This window comes from Talpa occidentalis, unplaced genomic scaffold (genome assembly GCF_014898055.3).
Source record: "Talpa occidentalis isolate TD23 unplaced genomic scaffold, MPIMG_talOcc4v2.1 talOcc4.16, whole genome shotgun sequence".
Classification (NCBI taxonomy): Eukaryota; Metazoa; Chordata; class Mammalia; order Eulipotyphla; family Talpidae; genus Talpa; species Talpa occidentalis.
Genome location: NW_023601653.1, coordinates 36552443 through 36577579, shown reverse-complemented (window position 1 = coordinate 36577579; position 25137 = coordinate 36552443). Strand labels below are relative to the sequence as shown.

Sequence of the window (25137 nt, the reverse complement as noted above, 5' to 3'; positions counted from 1 at the left end):
AGAGTTTAACAGTTTCTGTCTCTATGGTCAAGTCAAAGTATAAAAAGGAGCTTGAAAAGAAAAATAGAAATAAAAGAGAAATAAAAATGTACTCCATTCACCTGCACATGCCTGAATGACCAAATACTGTAACTGATCTGAGAAATTGCTCTATGAGCTATTGGTAAAAGACTCCAACTAAAGTGACTGGTCCTTTTCGCCCCTCTTTCAAGAGTTTGCTTTTCTCTTGAATCAACTTATTTCACTTTCCCATTCTTGACATCCATTTTTCTGAGACTTTATGTGATCTATTTGCTCTTCAAAACTAAAACAACTCTTACTTCACCAATCTGAGATAAAGCAGGGCCACCCACATAGTCAGATACTACTACCTGCTCTCTCATATTCGGTCAGCATTTTAAAAAAGTTTTCCATGATATACAATATTGGCTCACTTTCTCTTCACCCAAAGGGCTATGTTATAAATTAATTATCTGCTACATCTCTATTAGTTCACCAATGGACAAAATAAATACTTTTGAGAAAGATTTCCAGCAGTCTCTGCAGAGTCCTCAGGAAAATCTGAGTGAAGAGGATGAACAGATCTGTGCACTTGATATAGCTACATTTGAATGCAGTGAATATGCTAATAACTCATGTTTCCTAAAGAGTTTGCCTTTCCAAACATTAATGATGTGCAAACATTAATGATGTTTGCCTTCTTAAACATTAACGATGTGCAAACAATCCACAGTGAGTCCAGGCATCTGTTAGTGGGTGTTCCCAAGCAAGATAAATAGCAACAAACAGATTTATAAACAGTGCTGTTGGATTCTAACATGAACAATCCAGCCCACAAAACCTTCTACCAGACACAAGAATGATGCTATTTCTGCCCATAATTTTACTGTCGTTGGCTACTCTTTTTTTAATCTCTGCTAATAAATGTATGATGTGTACATTACGTGAACAGGCAGGACTTTTCCTCTTTATTTTTCATTAGTATCATTTTTGTTAAGGTCAAAGAGCAGTGCATCATTTCTATTCCTGCAGGTTGCATTCATTGCACTGTGGCCTTTGTGACAATGAATAAAAATATCAGATGTGTAAATAGAAAAAAAAATCACATACATTGAAAAATTTTTCTAGCCTGAAATATAGTTTCCCAGAATCCCTTATGAAAATCAAGGAAAATATCCTTTAAAAAATGTTATTTGTGTGAGTCTAGATGATGTCTGTTTATTTTGCGCAAGAAGAAGCTGGTTCACTTACAAATAGAGACTCTGTTCTAGGTGACATCATTCTCTCTGATTCTCCGTTATCCCTGAGCTCACCAACTTCTTCCCCACCACCTTATTTCCAGTTCTCCTCTGCCTTCTACCAGGGCAGTTCTGAATTGGTTTGAGGATTAGGGTAAGTTTTGTTCCAGTTTCCAGCTCATGATGTTTCCTCATGTTGTCTATATCATGAGTCTTTTTTATTTTTTAATATCCTGGGCTTTTGAAACTCAAGTAGAGACATGGGTTTTCTCCATTTTCCACTGTTACGTCATTTCTCTGTGACAACAAGCACAGAATGTTCTGTTTAAATGAAAGGGAAGATCCAAGGGTAAACAAATGCAGTTTAAAATACAAGTACAGAGAAAACCACTGAGTTAGAGATTCAAAACAATTCCACTACATGTTCTTAACATGAACCACAAAATCCTTCTTAAGGCAAATATTGTGAGAGCTGGCAAGTTGTAAAGAAATTAGACTTTAACTGATCATTTAAGCCCCTAAGAAACTCAAGGAATAAAAAAATTTTGCATATTTCCTCATTTCTAATGGTTCGTGAGTCTTGGCAGCAAGAACATTGCAGGGCACCTCCCAGGAACTGTGCCCACATCATACCATCTCACATGGACATAAAACTTTGAAATTGACAGACCCAAAGATGATTTCATTTGATCCTCCCCACACTTTCTGTGTTAGTCAAAATCAAAACAATGGTGAGTAACAGTGCCAGATCTTCAAAAATACTTAGTATTTCTGAAAAGTCAATGCTCCAAGAAGAATAATAACCTCTGTCAAATAGAGTTTTTAACCCAGAGTGGCCATTGATTCCTCTGAACTTTTTACAAAACTCACAATCCATATTTCCTTTCCCATCTAAAGAGTGCTGTTGGGTCCCTTTCGGGACCCAACTCTATGATTCCATGTCAGCCTGACCAGATCCTGGGGACCAAGTCAATACTGAAATGACAGGACACAATAGACATGTCATTTTTACATCAATAGAAGCTTAGCAGGGATCTGATGCAACAGAAGTGATCCCGCACCCTTTTGGTCTCTCAAGCTCCAAGACTCCCTGTCTCTTCATCTTCTCAAGTTATTCCATTGCATTTGAACAGATATCCTGATCCATCATACCCTCATCCTCCTCACCTTCAGGCCCGACCCCTGCTTAGGACTCGATGCTGCCACAGAGACCCAACTTACCAGCAAAGGTCCAACTTTTTTTGGACATGTCTCTGAAAATGACCCTTGCCTGTCCCCAAGCACCCATCGACTGACAAATGGATGAAGGTGTGGTATGTATAATGGAATATGCAATGACACACTATTTGGCTGTTTCAAAAGATGCAGTCTTGCCTTTGCAACAACATGGATGGATCTAGAAAGAGCTATGCTTAGTACAATAAGCCAGAAAGAAGTATTACACTCACATGTGGTATATAAAGAAAACAAGCAAAAGAAAGAACTAAATAAAAATAAACTTTTGGACCATAAGACCAATTTGTGGCTTTGAGATGGAAAGGGGGTGAAAGAGTGGGTGCATTGGGAAAAGGGGGGCAATAGTATGGGTAGCATGATGATTCAGCCCAATGTTTCTGGTTTCAAAGATGAAGGAAAAAGTTCTTTTTTTTTTTTTTTTTTTTTTTTATAAATTTTATTGTTATATTCCCCATACAATTGCCGCCCCCCATTCTGACCCAATCCCTCCCCTCCCGCCCCCGCCCCCCTAAAAGTGTCTCTGGTTCATAGTTTTTTGTTGATTTTGATTTTCACTTTCTTATAGTTTTTCATTTTCCTGGTCCATTATTTAAGTTTTCTAGATTCCTGCTATGAGTGAGACCATCCGGTATTTTTCTTTTTCTTTTTGGCTTATTTCGCTGAGCATGATCCCTTCCAGCGCCATCCATGTTGCAGCAAATTGCATGTGTTTATCTTTTTTGAATGCTGAGTAATATTCCATGGTATATATGTACCACATCTTCTTGATCCAGTCATCTATTTTTGGGCATTTGGGTTGTTTCCAAAGCTTAGCTATTGTAAACAGTGCTGCTATAAACATAGGGGTGCAGGTGTTCTTTGGAATTGATGTTTCTGTGTCCTTTGGGTAAATACCTAGGAGTGGAATTGCTGGGTCATATGGAAGCTCTATGTTTAGTAGGTCCAGAAATCTCCACACAGCTTTCCACAGTGGTTGGACCAGTTTGCACTCCCACCAACAGTGCAGAAGAGTTCCTTTTTCTCCACACCCTCTCCAACATTTGTTGTTGCTAGTTTTTTTAATATGTGCCATTCTCACTGGTGTAAGATGGTATCTCATGGTAGTTTTGATTTGCATTTCCCTGATGACAAGTGATGTTGAACATTTTTTCATATGCCTGTTGGCCATTTGCATTTCCTCTTCAGAGAAGTTTCTTTTAAGCTCTTCTGCCCATTTTTTGACTGGATTATTTTCTTTGTTGTTGTTGAGTCTCATCAGCTCTTTGCAGATTTTTGTGATCAGTCCTTTATCATTAGTGTTGGGTGCAAAAATGTTCTCCCAGTTGGTGGGGTTTCTCTTTGTTTTTGTTATTGTCTCTTTTGCTGTGCAAAAGCTCTTTAATTTGATATAGTCCCAGCTGTTTATCTTTGCCTTCACTATCACTGCTTTGGGTGATGTGTCTGTAAAGATGTCTTTGATGTGCAAATCACGTAGTGTTTCGCCTATATTTCCTTCTATATATTTTATGGTTTCAGGTCTTATGTCTAGTTCTTTAATCCATTTTGAGTTGATTTTTGTGTATGGTGTGAGGTGGTGGTCAAGCTTCATTCTTTTGCATGTAGCGACCCAGTTTTCCCAGCACCATTTATTGAACAAACTTTCTTTGCTCCAATGCATAGTCTTTGCTCCTTTGTCAAAGATTAGTTGACCATAAATCTGTGGGTTTATTTCTGGATTTTCTATTCGATTCCATTGGTCTGTATGTCTGTTCTTGTTCCAATACCATGCAGTTTTGATGATTATGGCTTTGTAGTATAGTTTGAAGTCTGGGAGTCTGATGCCTCCATTCCCTTCTTTTTTTTTCAGGAGAGCTTTGGCTATTCGGGGTTTTTTGTGATTCCATATGAATTTCATCAATAATTTTTCTATTTCTTTGAAGAATGACATTGAAATTTTGATTGGAATAGCATTGAATCTGTATATTGCTTTTGGAAGGATGGCCATTTTAATAATGTTTATTCTTCCAATCCATGAGCAGGGGATGTCTCTCCATTTCTTTGTGTCTTCTTCTATTTCTTTTAACAGTGTTTTATAGTTTTCTTTGTATAGGTCCTTTACCTCTTTTGTTAGATTTATTCCCAAATATTTGATTTTTTTTGTTTCAATAACAAAAGAGATGGTCTTTTCGATTTCTTCTTCTTCAGATTTATTGTTTGTGTATAGGAAGGCTACTGACTTTTGCGTGTTGATTTTGTATCCTGCCACTTTACTGAACTGATTGATGAGTTGAATTAGCTTTTCTGTGGAGTTTTTGGGGTTCTCTATGTATAATATCATATCGTCTGCAAATAGTGATAGTTTGACTTCTTCTTTTCCTATTTGGATTCCTTGGATGTCTTTCTCTTGTCTTATTGCCCTGGCTAGGACTTCCAGTATTATATTGAAAAGCAATGGTGAGAGTGGACATCCTTGTCTTGTTCCAGATCTTAATGGAATTGCTTTCAGCTTAGGAAAAAGTTCTTAAGCTGAGGAATGCAAGCAACCTCTAGAAATTTGAAAATTGGAAAGAAAAAGATTTTCTCCTAGCCTCTCTATAAGAAACACAATCCTGGGCCTCTCCGGTGGCACAGCAGTTGAGCACTGGGTTGCGAAGCTGCCCGCAGCCTCTGGCAGCGCCTGTTCGATCCCCGGCTGCTCCCCGGCCACCGGAGGAGGGTCCCACATGGCGCGCAGACCTCTCCTGCCACCCGCTGCTCCCCTCAGCAGTGTGCTTCGGTCCTTCTGCCTGCTCTGCTCCCCACTTTGGCTCTGGTGAATTCTCTCACCCTCCGGCGCTTCTGACTGTACCCAGTGCTTGTATAAATAAATAAATAAATAAATAAATAAATAAATAAATAAATAAATGAATGAATGAATGAATGAATAAATAAATCATTTAAAGAAAGAATGCCAACCTTTAAAAAAAAAAAAAAAAGAAACACAATCCTGGCAGCACCTTGGTATTAATCCACTGAGACTGAGTTTAGACTCCTGGCCTCCAGAAGAGTATAATAATAAATTTATGTTGTTTTAAGCCAGTAAGTTTGTGATGAGTCGAACAGGAGCAGGAGGAAGCTAATACACATGCTTTCTGACAAGAAGTCTTTTGTAATTCTTTTCTTTGTTCTTCCAGGGCTAAGGTGTTTTTTCCTATCCTTCCTTCGAGATTTTGTTTGTCTTTGTTTTTCTACAGCTTGAATATGATATTCCTAGATATAGTTTTATGGGGATGTGTTTTGCTTGGTATTCTTGAGGATTTGTAGTTTTGTTACATTTACGATAATTGTCCAGCACTTCTCAGATGTTCCATTCTAGGTTTGTTCATTTGCTTGTTTCACTTTTCTCCTTGCATTTTAGTTTAGGAAGTTTCTATTTACTCATCTCCAACCTCATTGACTCTTTCGTTAGCTATATAGAATCTACTTATAAGTTCTTCAAAGGCATTCTTCATTTGTTACATTATTCTTTATTTATAGAAAGAAATATTTTACTCACATATGCTATATAAAGAAAACAAGCAAAGAAGTAACAATAAAAATAAACTTTTGGACAATAAAACCAATTCTTATTGGTCTTTTAATTCTTTTTTGTCATCTCCATTTCTTTGCTAATATTACCCATCTGTTCTGCCTAATTTCTCTAATAGAGTCCTTAACATATTAGTTGTAGTTCTCTTAAATCTCTTGCCTGATATTTCCATTTGTGTCATATGAGTCTGGTTCTGATAGTTACTTTGTCCATCCAGACTGTGTTTTATTCTACCTCTTGGCTTGTCGGAGACTTCAAATTCCTTTGGTGTGCTTTGCTTTCATTTCCCTTCTTTATTTTTGTGATTCCTTAAGCATCACTATTAAAAGTGAGTCTGTGTCATACAACTTTTTCAGCTGTAATCCGTAATTATTACACTGGTAACTAATATGGTATGGGGAAATAGTAGAGTATGCTATAAATAAAGAGAGTTCTTAAATATCAGTATTTTAGTGAGTCTGTGTCTCAGGGCTGTGATATTCACAAGTGTTTCATCTTGTATAGCTTTAGGTAAAAATGAAGATAGCGGTAGGGTAACTGGAATTGGAGAAGCATCCTCAATGGTGCTCTCATAAGATTCTGGTAAAATCTTCCTGCCCATCTCCTGGTGAAAAGATCTATATTTGGGGATATATTTCATATTTCACAGGGTTAATATTTCCATCTCCTAGCCAGAGCCAAAAGAAATGTATTTTAGATCTTCCCTCACCTTGAGAATCTGGTGGAATTCCTGTGAGTAAATTCCATGAATTGTGGGGAAATCCTAACACTTCAACCTCGAAGTTTCTAACTCTCTTTACTCAGCCTCTAGCAAGGCATGAATATGGTGATTTAGGCATTCTGACCACTAATAGTTCCAGTTTTTTCTGTTCTTTCTAAGCAGATCTTCGGATTTGCCTGTCCCTCCAGATTCCAAAGGGGAAGTTCATTCTCCAGAACTATTTCTCTGATGGAACTAAGAAAACTCACTGAATTTTAATTTGTCAAACTTTTTTCTTATTTAAGTATTGAAGTAACAACTTCCATAGTCTTTATAGGTCAGAGCTGAAACTGGAAGTCAGCTGTGATTTTTTTTTTTCATCACAAGCAATGTGGTGTCTGAGGTCTCTGTTGGAAAATTCAAATGTTATAAGCTAGAATCACCTGAAGCCTTGTTTGTACATATGTTGGGTAACTGATGCTGGTATTAACTGGAAGGCTCAATAGAGGAACTTTGGCAAGAATATCTTCATGATGGTGGACATCAAGTGAGCCCTGAAAGTGCCTGGAAATCCACATTGCACTCTCCTGACCGATTTATTCTTCCACTTGCCCAAGTGTAAAGGCCAGGACTGGATACAGTGCAGGTTTTCTGATCCCATGCAGACCGGGTAAAGGAGGAGTCAGAGTCCTCAGTAGTTTTTTGCAGGTTATTTATTTGGGGTTCACCACGCATATGGCAGGCAGGGGTGCTGGCTGGGGGGCTGGGAGGCTGGCAGGCCTTCCAGCCCCCAGCAAGTCTTCACTCTATCTGGACTCTTTGGCGTTCGTTCTGCTGCTTCTCGGCTTCTGCTTCGGCTTCTACTGCTGCTTCTGCTGCTACTGGTGCTGCTGGCGTCCCCCCGTGACGCCGCCCTTAAAAGCACAGTCTTAGCTCAGCTGAATCCCATCTACCTATGCCCACACCCTATTCCAGGTGCCCGCCATCAGGCATGCATTCAGGCAAGGATCCATCATCTATCCTGATGGCGGAAGGGCAGAAAAGCCTGATATTTTCTTTACCTTACAGTCCACCCCCTCAGGGTTTTCTGCCATATAGTCTTTATATATACACAATTTTCTAAGCAAACAAACAATGCAGCCATGGCCCACAAAAGCAAATACATCAAATATAACAAAATACAACAGAACACAAATAAGTCCAGGCAGGGAACCAACCAAGTGCAAAAGACAATTATTGGTACCAGCAGATGAGCCACCAAATCTGCTGCTGAAGGCACTGCTCAGACGAGGGAGGGGAAATCACTCACGGCATCTACTATATCACACCAGGAGCCGTCAGGCTTCCTGGCCTTCTCTGGCTGTAGTCTCGGCTACAAGGCACAAACAGCATCCACCCCCAGGATGCACTAGCTCTGGGATTGGCAATCCTATTCTGTTGGGAGTAATCGCCAATCCTCAGGGTTTCTGTCTGCAGTCGCTCCAACACTCGGCCTTCATGGCCACCCATGCGACTCGCAGACCCCTGCACTCAAGCCAACCCACTGCACAAGCACATGGGTCAGGGATCCAAACTCTGCATTCGGCTTGGGCTCCACCCCAAGCCACATTCCCCACCCGTCCCCCAAGGACAGGTTCCTCAGCTCCTCACCCTCACTCAAGAATGAGCAGGGCATCACCCACAGGTGATTTTACGAGACTCACAGTTCTTCAGCATACCCAGGCTGCTTAACAGCCGCTTAGGGCTTCTCAACTTAGCATCAGTACCAGCTTTTGCCTTCTTAGTTGGCTTTTCTCCTCCACCTGGCTGCTGGGCATGCACAGGTTGCTTTTGGCCATCAAGGCCCACTGGCCACCCCCAGATTCTCAAAAAAAAAACATAACCTGCCAAGGTCCTCCGCCTTCTGGAGGGATTGTCAGTCCAAGTTTATCAGTCCATGTCCATCAGTTGAAGTCCATTGGCCTCTCCTTGCGTCAGCAACGGCCTGCTGCCTCAGGGGTCATTGGCTGGTCCTTTCCAGTGTCGTTGGCTGGTCCTATCCGGTGTAGTTGGCTGGTCCTTTCCGGTGTTGTTGGCTGGTCCTTCCGGGCGTCTCCTTCACACCAGGTCTCATCCTGTAGCTCGTGGACGTATCCATCTTCTATACCGCCATGGCGCCTCCAGCGTCGTCACAGGCAGTCTTTTACTCCTTAGTCCCTCCAGGTCTTCGGAGAGCTCCAATACCCATCTGCATGGATCCTGCCGACTTACGCCAATTGTAAAGGCCAGGACTGGATACAGTGCAGGTTTTCTGATCCCATGCAGACCGGGTAAAGGAGGAGTCAGAGTCCTCAGTAGTTTTTTGCAGGTTATTTATTTGGGGTTCACCAGGCATATGGCAGGCAGGGGTGCTGGCTGGGGGGCTGGGAGGTTGGCAGGTCTCCCAGCCCCCAGCAAGTCTTCACTCTAGCTGGACTCTCTGGCGTTCGTTCTGCTGCTTCTCGGCTTCTGCTTCGGCTTCTGCTTAGGCTTCTACTGCTGCTTCTGCTGCTACTGGTGCTGCTGGCGTCCCCCTGTGACGCCGCCCTTAAAAGCACAGTCTTAGCTCAGCTGAATCCCGTCTACCTATGCCCACACCCTATTCCAGGAGCCCGCCATCAGGCATGCATTCAGGCAAGGATCCATCATCTATCCTGATGGCGGAAGGGCAGAAAAGCCTGATATTTTCTTTACCCTACACCAAGCTACCAACACATAGTCCCTGAACCTCATTCTCAGTTGCTATTTCACTGAGAAATTATTTCCCCTCCCCACTTCCCATACTGGATGAATTGCAAGGGGTGGAATTGCTATCAGGCATCTCCTAAATGTGTATTTACCCCCATAAGTGACCTCAACCTGTCAACCTAAACTGCCATCCCCTGCTGCAGTTGAGATTTCATCCCGGGAGGTACTTGGAATCCCCTGCTTCATTTCAGCCATTGGAGTAGGCTGCAGGGGTAGCTCAGTGTGATTTTAATTAGCATTCCCCTAATCACTCATGATGTTCACCATCTGTTTACATTCTGATTTGCCACATGAAAAGGTCTATTCCAAAATTTTCTCATCTTTTTAAATTGAGCTCATTTTTTTGTTAATGTTCAATTTTGAAATGTGTTTATATGTTCTGGATACAGGTCTCTGTCAGATACCTGAATTGCAGATATTTTCTCTCAGTCTGTGGCTGGTCTTATCTATGCCTAACACTGTCTTTTGCACAACAAAAGTTAAAGTATCGAAGAAGCCAAATTTGTCTTTGTGTTTGGCATTGTTTAACCCTGGGTCACTCGGGAAATTTTAACAACCAGTTAAATTTTCCAAGTTTTCACCACCATATTTAGTTCTTTGCAAGCATGTTTGCCATGCCCAAAATCCAAACGCCACCACCCTAATCTCTTACAAGTGCTTCCTCATATATTGTTTCTTCAGTGAATCCAACTCTCATCACTCTATTTAAACCTCTAGCCCACCAATTTACCCTTTTAGCTTTCCCAGTCCCCCATCCTTTTTTTCCCGTAAAATCTATTACTTTCTAACATACCATGCAATGTACTTACATATTAGATTTTGTGTACTACCTGTCTTCCCCTTGCAAAATTTTACATTTCCCCAGGACAGGAATCCTTGTCTTTTTTGTTCACTAAGTAACCTCAAGTGTCTAGAACAGCACCAAGTATATAGTAAGTGCTCCAGTAAATATTTCTGATGAAAAAGAATAAATCCTCACCACAATATTATGAAGAAGGCACAATTCTTCTTTATCAGATGAAGAAACTGTAGCTTTGGGAATATAAGCAATTTGTTAAAAGGCATACTGCTTGTACTGGCAGGACCAGGCCTCTAACCCAGGCCTCTGTCCTAGAGCTCACATTCACAATTCCATACCTGGTAGTGTTTACCCAAGATTGATAAAGGGTGGGAAGTGGGAGGGAGATCAAGATGAAAGATGGAAGAAAAAGGAACTCTCCTGCACTGCTGGTGGGAGTGCAAACTGGTCCAACCACTATGGAGACCTGTGTGGAGATTTCTTGAACTACTAAACATAGAGCTTCCATATGATTCAGCAATTCCACTCCTAGGTATTTACCCAAATGACACAGAAACAGTAATTCCAAAGGGCACCTGCACCCCTATGTTCATAGCAGCACTATTTACAATAGCCAAGCTATGGAAGCAACCCAAATGCCCAAAAATAGATGACTGGATCAAGAATATGTGGTACATATACACAATGGAATATTACTCAGCAATCAAAAAAGATAAACACATGCAGTTTGCAGCAACATGGATGGAGCTAGAAGGGATCATGCTCAGTAAAGTAAGTCAGAAAGAAAGAGAAAAATACTGGATGGTCTCACTCATAGCAGGAATTTAGAAAACCTAAATAAGAGATCAGGAAAAAGACAAATCAATACAAAGTAAAAATCAAAATCAACAAGCAACTATAAACTAGAGACAAACTACGGGGTGGGGGGGGAAGGAGGGGAAGAAAAAGGAAGGACTAGAGTCAAAATAAGGGGGGGGTGCAATTGTATGGGAAATATAACCAAAATGAAAATGCATACATTGTGCAAAGATGAAAAAAGATGTAAGAATTATATAAAATGAAATATCTTAAAAAAAAGATGAAAGATGGAGTGGGCAGTTGAGGAAGAATTGAAATAAATCTTTGTTTGATAAGCTAAACAATTTGGACTACTTTCCATAGCATAAGCTCTGAAGTGAATTGTGACATAATTAAATCTGCATTTTAGAAAGATAACTCAAATAGCTTCTAAGTAAAGCAGTTGAAGCTAACAAATTGCCAGTGGAGATGACATATTTAATGGAGCTTAATCCAATTATAAGATTTCCAAAGCTAAAAAGTTACTTGTCTCTTAATTCATGAAGATGTTGTTCATTAAACTCAATCCACACTTAGAAAAAGTCTGACACCGCATAGTTATGTGATTATTTTTTATTCACATATATTAAATATTGACAAACTAAACAAATGAAATGTTTTCCATTTAGGGGCAGTCACAGTTGTCAGTGATGTTCCAAAGCACCAGCCCTGAGATGAGACATGATGTTTTCATCAGGGGACAAGTTACATATCACCTTGCACAGTCAAGTGCTGACATTTTATTAAAGTGGGACTCAGAATGAGAGAGATGTTCTCAAACAGACAATGATGGGGTTGCATTATTTCATTTTTAAGTGTTCATTATATCATCAAGTAAAATAAATGCACAACTCACAGCTGCCTGTGATCATATAATCTTACTTAATTAATCATAAAAAAGGGGTCAAGTAGTAACAAGATACAAGAATTATAAATAATATATATATTAATAGTCTTTTTAGTTACATAAAAGTTGCTATTATAAATACTTTGATTTATGAGTCTAAAATATATTATCCATATAAATAAGGTAAAATATTAAATATTAATAAATAGATTTGGAGTTAAAATTGAAAGATTTCAGTGGATGACCATTATTTTGATGCTCTCCGGCCTTGAATCTGAATTTGACTCCTTCTCCGCTTCCTTAGGTTAGATCTTGATGACAGATCACTCATCACAGATTGGAGCTCACTTATTGCTTTGCGCTGAACCTTCAGATCATTGACCTATGGATAAAGAAAACAGCAAAATTAATTTAGGCACATAAGCCATGAGGATATTCTACCATTAATGTCATGGTCCCTGAAAATGGAAGTGCTCCTTCTAAGAAATGACTTTCAGCAGCATTACACTAAAATACAATGTGATTTCTTTAGCAATTAAGTCTGAAATTATAATTAAATTGCTAGTTGTACTGTAATAAGGTAAAGCACACCATGTATATTTTTTATGCAACAATATATTAATTTCTTTATTTTTTCATTTTTTAAATTTACATATATTTTATATCACTGTTCATTTTTTAAATTTTTTTGAAGATTTATTTATTTATGCATACAAGAACTGGGGTACAGGCCAGAGGTGTGGGCAGTGAGAGAATTCACCAGAGGCAGCGGGGAACAGAACAGGCAGATTGACTGAAATACACTGCTGAGGGGAGCAGCGGGTGAGGCAGGAGAGGTCTGCTGTGCCATGTGGGTAGCTCCCTGGCTGGGGATCAAACTCATGCTTCAGTGGCTGCAGTGAGCTTCACAGGTTGCCTCTTAACCCCTTGTGCCACCATGGAGGCCCCATCGTTGTTCATTTTTAAACAATGATTGCTTCCCCCCACCCCCTCAGGTGTAGTCGCCATAGAAATTCCTTCAATTTACTATTATAGAATTCTCAAAATTATATAATGAAAAGATCCCTAAGGTGACAAAAGATATAGGTTTGAGTCCTTCATGTGCAATTACTGACTTTGAACTACTTAACTTCTCTGAAACTGTCTTTTCACCTAAACAATGAGATTAAATAGATGATCTCTAAGCTCACTACCAAATCTATCACCTTACACTTTAGTCTTTGCTTTAACTATCAAGTGAGTTACTATAGGTCAGTGGTTCTCCCTTTGGTGGGTAGCATGATAACCCAGAGGCCCAATAAAGCAGTCAGAGTCCCAAGGGCATGAACTTGAAGAAGGCCTGGGCTGCTGTGCAGTCACCGAGCTCCCCAGGTGATTCTGACCCCCACCACAAGCCAAAGACCACTGGTAGAAGCTTCATGAACACCAAGTCCAGAAGAGATAACGTTCCTTAAATGTTCCTCTACCCTGCCTTTCACTCCAACAAATTGAACTATTTCACTCTGACCAATAGAACCTTTTAAGTGAATTGGTAAACAAAATGAAGTCCATTCATTTGCCACCTGGTTCTGCCACTATGTTTCTTTCTAATGCTGGAAATACTATGACCATTTGGCAAGATTTCTGAGAATGACGAGGGGTATTCTTGGCTACCAGGCTTAAAATGCCTTAAATACGTTAGCAATTGAGTAAAAAATGACAATTATTGAGAGCTTACTCAAGCCTGCCCATTATGAAGCGGGACTCTTGGAGTTTCCAAAGGATATGACAAACATTTTTTTTCAAGGCCCAGTTATAGCAGAGTCAAAGAGTTTCTACCAGCTGTGCATTTGCAGGCAAAATAAATTTCATTTCTCCAGGCTTGAAGAGTCACTGAGAAACTAAGAACTATCCAGGAATTAGCAAAAAGGGGCAGCACTGGGTTAGGAATGAGTGCTTTTCCAGTCCCTAGCAGGTAGGCAAAAGAGATTTGCGCAACACTGGAAAACACTAGCTGGGGAAAATAGTAATGAATAGTCTTATAATTTTTCCAAGCCACTGTTGTACCACCTCAAATTTTGAAAAGTACACACTAATTTCAGTTCCTAGGGGCCTATCTGAGCGGAATGACAGGCAGACCCAGGTACAGGGAGAGCTGAACACTAATCTTTGGATCACAAATCAGAATAGGACCCCTCCGCTGTGGTTCAAGCCTATTTAGACCAAAACCAAACCAAAGACATCTAGAGTTCTGCCTCCAAGACACAAATTTGAAAAATGTGATTTGTCTTTAATGCTTCAACATTACCTTCAACTTCTAAAAGTCATAACTTTAAAGTCTTAAAAAATTTCATGAGATAAAGCTGGGGAGTCCTAAGGACTTCTCCAGCTGAGATATTGTAATGCCCAAAGTTGCTAAGCAATTGTGGATTGATAAGGTATACATTCTATTTCCTTTTCTAAAAAAGAGACACGCAAACATTCGACTCTGTTTGGGATGTACAACATGAGAGAGTGATGCCCCTAGTGAATTCTCGAATGTCACAGCCTTTTCTACCACCGTGTTTTCATTTTCTATCCATAGCATCCTAGCGTTTGCAGAGCAATGGGAGCTATAGAAATTATAGCAAACTCAAGAGGCTCCTTTCTAAAAGGAGGAAACTGAGCCTTGGTGACTGAGTTAGGGGGAGCACAAATCTCCCCGCCTCCCACTGCTCTTTCCATTAAGACAGATAGCCTCCATCCAAAGCAAGAGAATTTCCATCACACAAATAAGGGGTAACGAGACAACAGCTTCTCAGTGATTCCCCTCGACACGTCACTACTTCCTCCTCAGCGAATCAGCCCATTCACCGTCTTCACACAGTAATCACAACACCCGCCTTTTCCCAAATCACAGGTATGAGTGATTCCCATAGAACATTGAAAAGTTACCTAAAATATGAACAGATTTAGTAGGGAGGAGTTTAGGCCATGGGTTCATTTCATAGCTTTAATAATTAATTTCCACTTTCAGGGAATTAAGTACTTTGGAGGACCGTCAGCAATAAAACCAAAGAAAGAATTTAGAACACCTCACCTGAATATCCATCAGCTTTTCGAAGTCCTCCCGTTTGCTGTCGCTGCTTCTGTTGGTGCTATTGAAGAACATAGAGACCATGTTTGCCTTGATGTTTTCCATGCTTGTTTGGATGATCTGGTTGTCTTTATAATTGTTAAAGAGTTTGAAGTAGAAGGACACGATTTGGCTCTGAATTATTTTTTTGTCACTGTCCTTGGAAACAAAGAAAATATGGAGATGTTGATGTGAATTTATCCATCAGAAAATAAGCAACAGGAAAATTAGTCAAATGGAAAATTCAGCTTACCTCTTTCCAATTCTTCAAAATATCTCTGAAAAGATACCTACCATCTGGTACATCTGAAGTACTTGCATTCTGGAAAAAAAAATTGATTTTTTAATTTGTCTCAAAGCTGTCCTAAGCATATATATCCAGTTTTGTCAATTCAGATGCTAAAAATAATTACTGATTTTCTTTACAACCCTTCTGCTTACTTCTAACAGTATTTCCAAAAGCTTTCAGCGCAAAGACATTATTTTAGTTTTCCTATTTTCTAGTATAATCTCTAAATTACATTATCACAAATGAACCCAACAAGACTGATGATACTTCAATTGTTCCAACTATAAGAAAAAGAAAGTGTTTTCAAGTCCAATAGACAAATCAGAAAAGCCATTCTACTATAAAATACTGCCCCCCTATGGCACAGGTCTCTATAACATCTACCTATGCCACCCTAAATAATAGGTTATTTATCACCTTTAAATGGTAGTTCCAACTGAACCCTGTGTATGTGCGTGAAATTTGATCTTGTGAGAATAAAATAGCTTGCCAATGTGATTATATTTAAGAACTATAGTTATCATAAATTTTGGACAAATAACAAAATATTTAAAATGTAAAAACTTTTAGTTAAGCATAAATAAAATTTTTAAAATGCATTCATAAAAACAAGAAAGAAATTTTTAAAATGTAAGCCAGATTATAACACTTACAAAATCTCAGCAACTGATTGCATTCCAGAGAAATTCATAGATAGTATAGATGGGGCAGTAGAAATTTAATAACACTTTTTGAAGAAAAAAGTATCGGCAAGTGATTTTTTAAACCAAATCTTTAAGGACTTCACCTTTTTAATTGATCATTTATTTCAGATTACAATTTTAATGTTAACCTTTTACTCTCACCATAATAAATCTGAGAAATCAATAACTAATAACCAGTCACTTTTTCAATATGCGTACTACTTGATATCACAATTAAATGGATTCTCACCACAAAATTACCCTATTATTCTGCCCTATACTCACATTATAACCATTCTTCGGAAGATTCATGAATGCCCTCTAAGCTCTAAAGCAGAATGAGCAGGGACCTAAGCAATATCTAGATCATTTAGTAAAAACTCATCCAGATGATGAAACAGTCAAACAACATAAAGTCTTCCCAAAATGACTGTGGTCTAAAGATGACGGCCTATTACAGATAAAACTCCAAGTCAACATTCAGTCATTTCATCCAGAAGAAAATATTATTAAAAGATCATACTTACAAAATAGTCCTTTAGGTTGTCTATTTCCTCAATACATGAAACCTGGCAGCAATAGGTAGATGAACCCAAAAGCACACAAAGCTGCAAAGCTAAGATACAGCTTGTATAATTCATTGTTTCAGAGAGAGTTGGGTGAAAGTAGCTGCAATCAGTAGCTCCTGTATTAGGTTGATCAGGTTCAACAAACTTCGCTGATCTTTCTTTTGTAAGAGCTGATCTACAGATGATCAGAAAAATGTACTGCATCTCCTTTTGCCACCGGTATTTATACCTAGTTGAAGTCTCATCGGATTACGTATTTTCACAAGTTTTTTAAGATGAGATGGTGTCAGATAGGCAGAGATGGTAGTTAGTTAGTATTAATAACTATGGTTTGTGGCATTTTGGTGTTGTAGGTAGAGTTTCCTTTCAACTCCTTGGGCGTTTTGGCAATGAGACAGAAACATTATGCCCACCTGTGCCATTTTTGTGGCATCCTTTGAAAGCACTTTTACTTCACACCATTCAGGAATTGGAAATTCTTTTGCACCCTCTCCCTTTGCTCTTGTAAAATGTTGACTCTTCATCCACAGAGGACATTGATCATTTGTTTGTGGTTGGGATTAAGTGAAAAAGGAAATTCTAGGGACTCTCAAACCTTTACGAAGGGGGTGCGTTTTAAAATTTTTCTGCCAAGTGACTAGAAAGCAAAGACAGAATGTGGTTAAAAGACCACGGTGGTAAGGAAGTCCTTCATCAGAGTTACTTAGTAGAATGTCTACCACAACTTTAAAATTGCTCTGAACAAACACTGCCTATTAGAAATATAATAAAAGCCAAATAGGTACATTTATATTTCCTACTAGCCTCATTAATAAAATTAAGAAGAAATGTGTAAAAATCATTTTTAAATAGATTGTATCAAATCCAATATATTTATTTAGCAATATACAAAATTGCAATATACAAAATTATTACTATGATATTTTATAATTCTCCTTATCATGCTAAATCCTAGAAATCAAGTGTGCATTTTATAAATATCTCACATCTCAATTTAGACTATTTCAAATGTCTAGCCCACATGTGACTACAGGCTACCACAGAGAACAGCATGATTCCAGATGATCGATTGTTTCAATTCATCACTAAAAGGATAACTCCCTTTTTTTACTTTTTGTTTCTTTTCCTTTCAAATGCAAAAAAAAAGTGAGGATTCTGTCCACTCTCCTGGTTATTGATTTATAAAGGACAACACTTCAGGATGGTGCAAAAGACCCTCGCTCATCTTTGATTCCAGCTCACCAGCTACCCACTGGTAGGTGTGGTATACTGGTACACAGTGTTCATGGATACACACTTGAATCTGGGCTCCGCTATTGTCAGACAATGTGATTTTTAGCCAGCTTCTTAATTTTTCTGACTCACTTTCTTACCTTTAACATGACCTAAAAACCATATCTCCTTCTAGACTTCAGTTGAAAATTGAATCAAACGATACATAAAAATTGCTAAGAAATTTGCCTGCTGTGTAGTAAGTACTCAATAGAAGTCACCTATTGCTACTTGGGCATGATGTTTAGACATTAATAGTCTTTCTTTTTTTCTATATTAACTTTATTATTATTTTTTTATTTTTTATTTTTTACATTATTGTTCATTTTTAAACAATGTTTGCTCTCCCCCCACACACACTTCAGGTGTAGTCCCCATAGAATTTCCTTCACCAATGCACACATGCACGATCAAGCACTCCCCACACTGTTGCTCATGCTGTTTCTTTGGTCTTGAACTCCCTTTCCCCTCATCTGTACCCCTCAGAGTGGTAGCCATCCACACAAACCCAGCCTAAAAACCATTATCTCCAGGAGTTCACCCCACATTATCCTTAAAATCAACCTCACATCCTCCTAAACAGGCCTAACACTTGGTTCATACTTTTCCTAGAGTCCCAATCATTCACACTCATACTAGAAACAGCTACTCCTGTGTCTTCCTCTATGCAGGACTGAGTTCATGGTAATCAGAAATTATTTCATTGCTTCTATAATTCTTTCTATAAAGAATTTCTTCTTTAAAGAAATTTTACATGGAAGGAGATTTGCCCATAGACAATACTAAGAGAAAGTGAATCTAGATGCTTAACTGTCTACTGTGAATTATTTTCCCTCAAATTTGAATCCCAGTGTTATCAGACCTAACTCCTATGAACTAATTTTTAACTAAATAGGACACAAGATTAATGTTGGGGAAAAAATGCTGTATCTCTTTCACCAACTCCTATTTACTGGGACAATACCATGTATTATTGTATGTGAAAAAGATTTAAAAAAATGCTTTTCAGGGCTATCTTCCCAAAGAAGAAACAAGATTCTTTATCCCAAAGAATAAACAAGATTGAACCATATCTGCCAGAATAAAGTTTCAAGTTAAGTAAATGAAAAGTGCTCCTTCCCACAAAGCTCCCTTGTAGCTCTTCTTTTTTTTTTTTTTAAGATTTATTTATTTATGCATACAAGAACTGGGGTACAGGTCAGAGGTGCAGGGGGTAAGGTTCACCAGAGACAGAGTGGGGAACAGAACAGGAAGATTGACTGAAATACACTGCTGAGGGGAGCAGTGGGCGAGACAGGAGAGTGCTGCTGTGCCATGTGGGTAGCTCCCTGGCCAGGGATCGAACTTGTGCTACAGTGGCTGAAGATAGCTTCATAGGTTGCCTCTTAACCCCTTGTGCCAACCAGGGAGGCCCTCTTGTATCTCTTCTTAAGGAAAAATGCAGCCCACATTATATTCTTACACAGTAAAACAATGACAAGGAACATTTAATAAAAGTCTTGATACACACTGCAGTTGCTCAACACCATCCGGGAAAACAAAGTCCAATCTCTAAGCTATTCTAAAATTTCTGGAAAGAAATAAAAATCTGTTCTGTCATCTTTTGGTTTATCCACTGGAATATGGAGTTAGGGATAAGAAGTGAAGAACAGCAGGAACCATAACTAGAAAATGTATACTCTGTAGATGTCTATAAGTTGATAATGCCTATTCATATTTACAGATATATGTTAGGAATATGTTTCCAATATGACCAAATGTTTAGAATTAGTAACTACATGGCTAAAATCCAAGCTCTGATAATTCTTGATCTCATGACAAAAAAGAATTATGAAATAACAGGGGTTATCATCTAGTGCCTCTTTTTTTTTGAGTTGTAACTCAAGGCCCAGAGAAACAATGTGCTATGCTTAAATTCGTTCAACTAGATAATGCAGGGATGTATCTAGAACCAAGATACTCTTTAAAACACAAATTTATTGACTTATAATTGACATATAGTAGTACTCATTTTAGATGTACAATGTAAAACTAAGATATTTTCCCTAATCTGCCTGTTCCGCAATTGATCAATATATATTAAGATTATTGCATATGCCTATAATTGGGTTATATATGTGAATCCAAATAATTATATCCTATCAGGATTTTGTTTCTGAGAGCTTTTTTTCCTATAGGATTTGTGACATAATAGTCACTCTTCAATTCCTTTAAAAAATACACTACAAATAAAAGTCTGAAATTCTTGGTTAAACATCTTAGCAGACCAGATTTCTGGACCAATCTCTGAGTCTGTTAGAACCCCACACTTACAGAGCTCACCTTATGTTTAATACTCTGTCATTACATTCTTGACATTCCAAGTAACTCTTACATAAAGGCCCCTCATCATTTTGCAGATTTTCAACCAGTCCTGCATCCTAGGCTAGAAGTGAAAAACCTACTATTGTATTTTCATCTTTCAGTAGATTTTGGTTTAGAATGTTGCTGCTATAATAGCATATCCTTTTATGATCTTTTCCTGTGTTATCAACTTTACCAAAGAAGTAATTTCTCTCTCTTTTCTGCCTGTAAAACACCTATGTTGCACATGCAAACTAGAGGTTTCACACTTTGTTGGTCCAGCCAGCACTGAGACTGCAGAATAACTCACCACCAAGATACCCTTTAAAAGTTTTGCAAAGCCACCAGGAGCCAAAGTGTGACCATATTACTAAAACAAAGGGACTGAAAACTTTCTTTTTTCTTTGCAGCTAGGTTTTCTTTCTGAAAACTGGCTATGGTTATGCATTAAGCGTCAGCAAGATTTTCGATCGTATCTCATGCTCTCCTCAGACTTGACTGAGTAGGTATTCAGTCAAGATAAAACTTACACCTTGGTTTCCCTTTTTCCTCTGTGCTAAGCAGTCATATCCCTGGTACTCTCAACGAATTTTCTTGTCCAGACTTTGGGGTAAATTTCTTCCACTGAGGATGAGTCAATCTTGGATCCATGCCCCCACGCTATTTTGACTCCCGGAAACATCCTGACATCATGCAAGCTGAGCCTTCGGAAGAAAATGACATTCGGAATGGAAGTTTACACGGAGTCAGATTTTCCCCGCATTTTGACTCATAAAATCCCATATGTTCAAGGAGAGTTTTCTGAATCCCCCTTTTTCTTTCATGCTATCTGGGCAACTTTGAGAGATGACACAAAGAATATACTTGACATTATTCTTAAGTAGTATAGCCACCATCTTAAAATATCAATTTTATGTCAAATGGGATTGTGCATTGATAATCTAGAGATTCCTGGTCATGTTGTGAAGGTCAAATTCTTATACCACAGGAATTTTTTAGCACCTACTAAGTGCCTAGTACTATGAATGGCACAATTACCAAAGAAAAGTGGGACAGTTCTATTATGAATATACATGTTTACATCCCAATTTCAATCAATTAGTAAGTCCTTATTGGACACCCCCCATATTTCTATGGTTTTATGGATTACAAAGATGTTAACAGTGAGACAATCTGGCAGGAACTAGTGGTAGCTAGAGTGTGATTTTTTTGTTTGTTTTAATCACCTGTAAAATATCCATATTTTCCTTATTGTCTCCATGTGCATCCATCTCAGATGTTTCATATAGTTGAAGAGGACTGATTATTGGGCTGAAAAAAATACAAACCTGACATATGAATTGCACCTCTTCCTCTATGCCCATGGCAGCCATCACTAGTAGAAGTGGCATTCTTTCCTACTATATTTAGATGTCACTTCTAAATCCTTTCATCACTGAAATTTAGATACATACCACCAACTTATTAATGGTTCACAATATATTTGCTCTCTTGGGGTTAAGGTTTACTTGTTGCTATGCTGCTTACCTAGATCTGCTAAAATGAGTTTTTTCATATCGCAAATAAGTAAAAAGACATGACTTCTTCATCTATGAACATTAGTATTAGAGTTTTAAAAAAAAATTCACAACCTGCAAAATAATATGGGGTGGGGGACTATGACATAGGAGGAAGGAGAGTCCCAAATTTTGGTCCTGGATCTTCTACTGGTATGATGGGGCTTTAAACAAAGCCTTTGTGCATGCCTTACTCCTCAGCTACATCACTTTAGAAAGATTTGGAGGCAGTGACCCGTGCTTGCTTCCATTTATAACATGAGGCTTCTGTGACTGATTTGTGAAGAATACAAGACATTATTATGTTATTCAAAATTAAGTTTATATGAGATAGAGGACTCCAACATTGCTAGTGAGTTAAAGAGAAATAATTGACAATTATTGAATGATGGAAAAATTGAGGAATTACATTAATAACTTGAGTTTTGAATTTAAGTTGAATATGAGCTTCAAATTTTAACCGAAACTTAAAAGATATATATAGAGAGAATATGTAAGATGAAATAGAAAATGTTTCCTCACAGTTTGACTTAAGCCCCAGGTTATGGGTTTTCCCCCATGATCTCAAGAAGTGAGTTGCCCTTAAGTTGGCATTAGCTTTTGAAAACTTGTTCATTTTCTTAAAAGAGACTTATCCTTTGGTTGCTCATCATAAAAGTTACATGCAACAAACTAAAGATTATATTTTCCCCCAAGTAACCTAGAGAAGGAATGCTGAATCTATAACCATCCAATAAATAATAACAGGTTTTTCACATGGGTTTCATAAGTTAATATGACTATGTTTTTAATCCCTGAATTAATTCTTCAAGTATCATACCAAATCCCCAGCTATTAGTTTTTCTAAAGGAAATAGTTTTGAATGGCTTTAAATTATGTGATCTTGTGAGCAAGAAAAAATCAGACAATTTAAAAGACGACAAGCAAAGAAAAGAATCAACTGTAATTTCACTATCCGTGGATAAATACTATCAGCATTTGGCACAAACTCTTTCATATTTTTTCTATGTACCTACCTAACAGGGTGTTTGGCACAAAATATACCTTAATAAACTTCTGTGGGTTAATTAAACATGAGGGAGAATTGTCCAGTAGCAAAGTCCAAAGGCTCTAGAGTCAGGCTACTTGGGTTCAATAATAACTTCTAGTCCTTACTATCTGTTCATTTGATGGGAATTACCTAACTTCTCTGTGCGTCAGTTTCTTCATATAAAGGACATATAAATAGTAACTATCTCAAAGGATTTCATGGGTTAAATTAGGCTAATATGTATTATAGTGCACTGCCTGATATAGTAAGAGTTTAATCAATGTGTGGTCAGTGTTACTAGTAACTTCCAATATCCACATGTAAGCTTCTTCCTGATACATGGAATAAGAACACTTCACAGATTCTTGCAATTAAATGGAAATTTATGACATTTTCTGGGAAAGCTATTTTTGAGTCCAAGTATTGTGTGTCATTTTTGAGCCATGCTAAGTAAAGTCTTAGGAAGTTTTCCAACTTTCTCTTTCATTGCTGTAGTCATTGTGGAAGTCATATGTTTTAAGGGCATGACATGGAATATTGAATGCACATGTTGCTTGTATTTTTTCAGTAACCCTATAGAATAATAAGAGAAAGAGAACAAGGCACATGAGAAATCTCAATAAAGTTATGGAAGATGGGAAAAGCATGGGCAAGAATCAACTCTAGATTTCTCCACTGTGACAAGGAAACTTGTAAGTACCCAAGTAGAGGGATTCAACAAAATGAAAGTCAGTTCATACTGTAGATCTGCAAAAGACTAAAGGATTGGACTGTCAACAACCTCTGAAAGAGCAAGTTCAATGTATGATTAAAAGTAGAACAACTTTCAACTGAATTTATTGAAATTATATTTAAGATACAGTTAGATGCTTTCCAGCCTGCTCAGCTTGGCCACTACCCCTGTCACATCTTGTTTGAAGACTGGAAGTGACTTTCCAGGAAAGTTCAACTTATCTACCACAGCTGAAGAAACAAAGATAATTGATAAGATTAGCATGTAGTTGAAAGTCACCGTACTGAACACTGAGGCCACTAGTTCAATATGTTAACTATCTGAGTTATATCCCCTAAGAGGTGACTAGAGGATTCATCTCTAGAAAAACTGGCCAGACCAAAGGAAAAGACATACTGATACTTAGGGTTTCCTCCCATGAAATACATCAGTTTCAAGTATCACCCTGTTAGGAAGCTCGTAAGTCAAGAAGCTCCATTTATTTACATGATGTGTCTATTGCAATGATTAGGACTTTATAAGCAAACATAAAAATACCAGTGACCACAAAGCTCTTTAGAAAGTCCTTTGGGGTAGAAAATCAAGTTCAAAATATAAATAAACAAATAAATAAATAACTCAGGAAAAAAATAAAAACAAATTAGTGGGACTAGAAAACAATGCAGAAGTCAAAAATCAAAATTAAGAGAATATTTGTGAAACAAGACATTTAGGGAATACTGAGCTCTTAAAACTTTAGCTACAGAAGTTTAAAAAATTATAGAAAGATACAATTGAAGAATTCTCTAAGGAAGATCAAAATAACCAAGAGCTGAAAAAATACAAAGAAAATTAAGAAAACCAAAGAATTGGGCCTTCCTTGTGGTGCAAGGGGTTGAGGTGCAACCTATGAGGCTGTCTGCAGCCTCTGCAGCATGAGTTCAATCCCTGGCCGGCCAGGGAAGAACCCACATGGCGCAGCAGACCTCTCCTGTCTCACCCATTGCTCTCCTCAGCCATGTACTTCAGTCAACCTTCCTGCTGTGTTCCCCACTCTGTCTCTGGTGAATCCTCTCACCCACCTGCCCCGCACCTCTGGCCTGTACCTAACCTCTTATATGCATAATAAATAAATCTAAAAAAAAAAAAAGGAAACCAAAGAATTGATTCAGGAAGTTCATCCTTAAACAATAGCTCTTTGGAAAGGTAAAAAGTGATAATTGAAGAAAGAAAATTATTTTACAGAATTTCCTATAGAAAAACTCAGAAAACGAATTTCCAAAATGGAAAATCCCACAAAAAATGATTAGAGAACATCATTAAATTTCAGATAATTTTGGGTAAAGAAAAGATCCTCAAAGTTCAAGAGAAAAAATAGGTCACATACAAAGAATAAGGAAATGGCTGAGAGAGCAATATGTTTAAATATCTGAAAAAATCCTAATAAAATAATGTCTATACTAGAATATCATCTCCAGTCAAACTAAGAATCAACTGTTAGATAAGGACAATTTCCATTCAAGTGCAATCTCACAACTTTATTTCCCATGTACCCTTTCTCACAAAAGATCTTCAGGAATTGTTTAATCAAAATGAAAAATTAAATCAAGGAAGACCTG

General features: G+C 38.1%; 1 protein-coding gene across 1 annotated transcript; it reads right to left on the bottom strand.

The window, feature by feature from the left end:
* Positions 1-12217: 12217 nt before the first annotated feature.
* Positions 12218-16677, bottom strand: IFNG (interferon gamma). Its single transcript, XM_037515257.1, has 4 exons — positions 16564-16677; positions 15318-15386; positions 15029-15223; positions 12218-12352 (listed from the first exon to the last, which is right to left on the bottom strand). Exons 1-4 carry the CDS (start codon positions 16675-16677, stop codon positions 12218-12220), a joined length of 513 nt encoding a protein of 170 aa, XP_037371154.1.
* Positions 16678-25137: the final 8460 nt, after the last annotated feature.

Excerpts from the sequence above, each read along its gene's own strand:
- IFNG (XM_037515257.1), bottom strand. The coding sequence starts at position 16,677 with ATGAATTATACAAGCTGTATCTTAGCTTTGCAGCTTTGTGTGCTTTTG. Across the intron at positions 15,224-15,317 it reads TTTTGAAGAATTGGAAAGAG|GACAGTGACAAAAAAATAAT; the intron begins GTAAGCTGAATT and ends TTTGTTTCCAAG. Across the intron at positions 12,353-15,028 it reads AAAAGCTGATGGATATTCAG|GTCAATGATCTGAAGGTTCA; the intron begins GTGAGGTGTTCT and ends CTTTATCCATAG.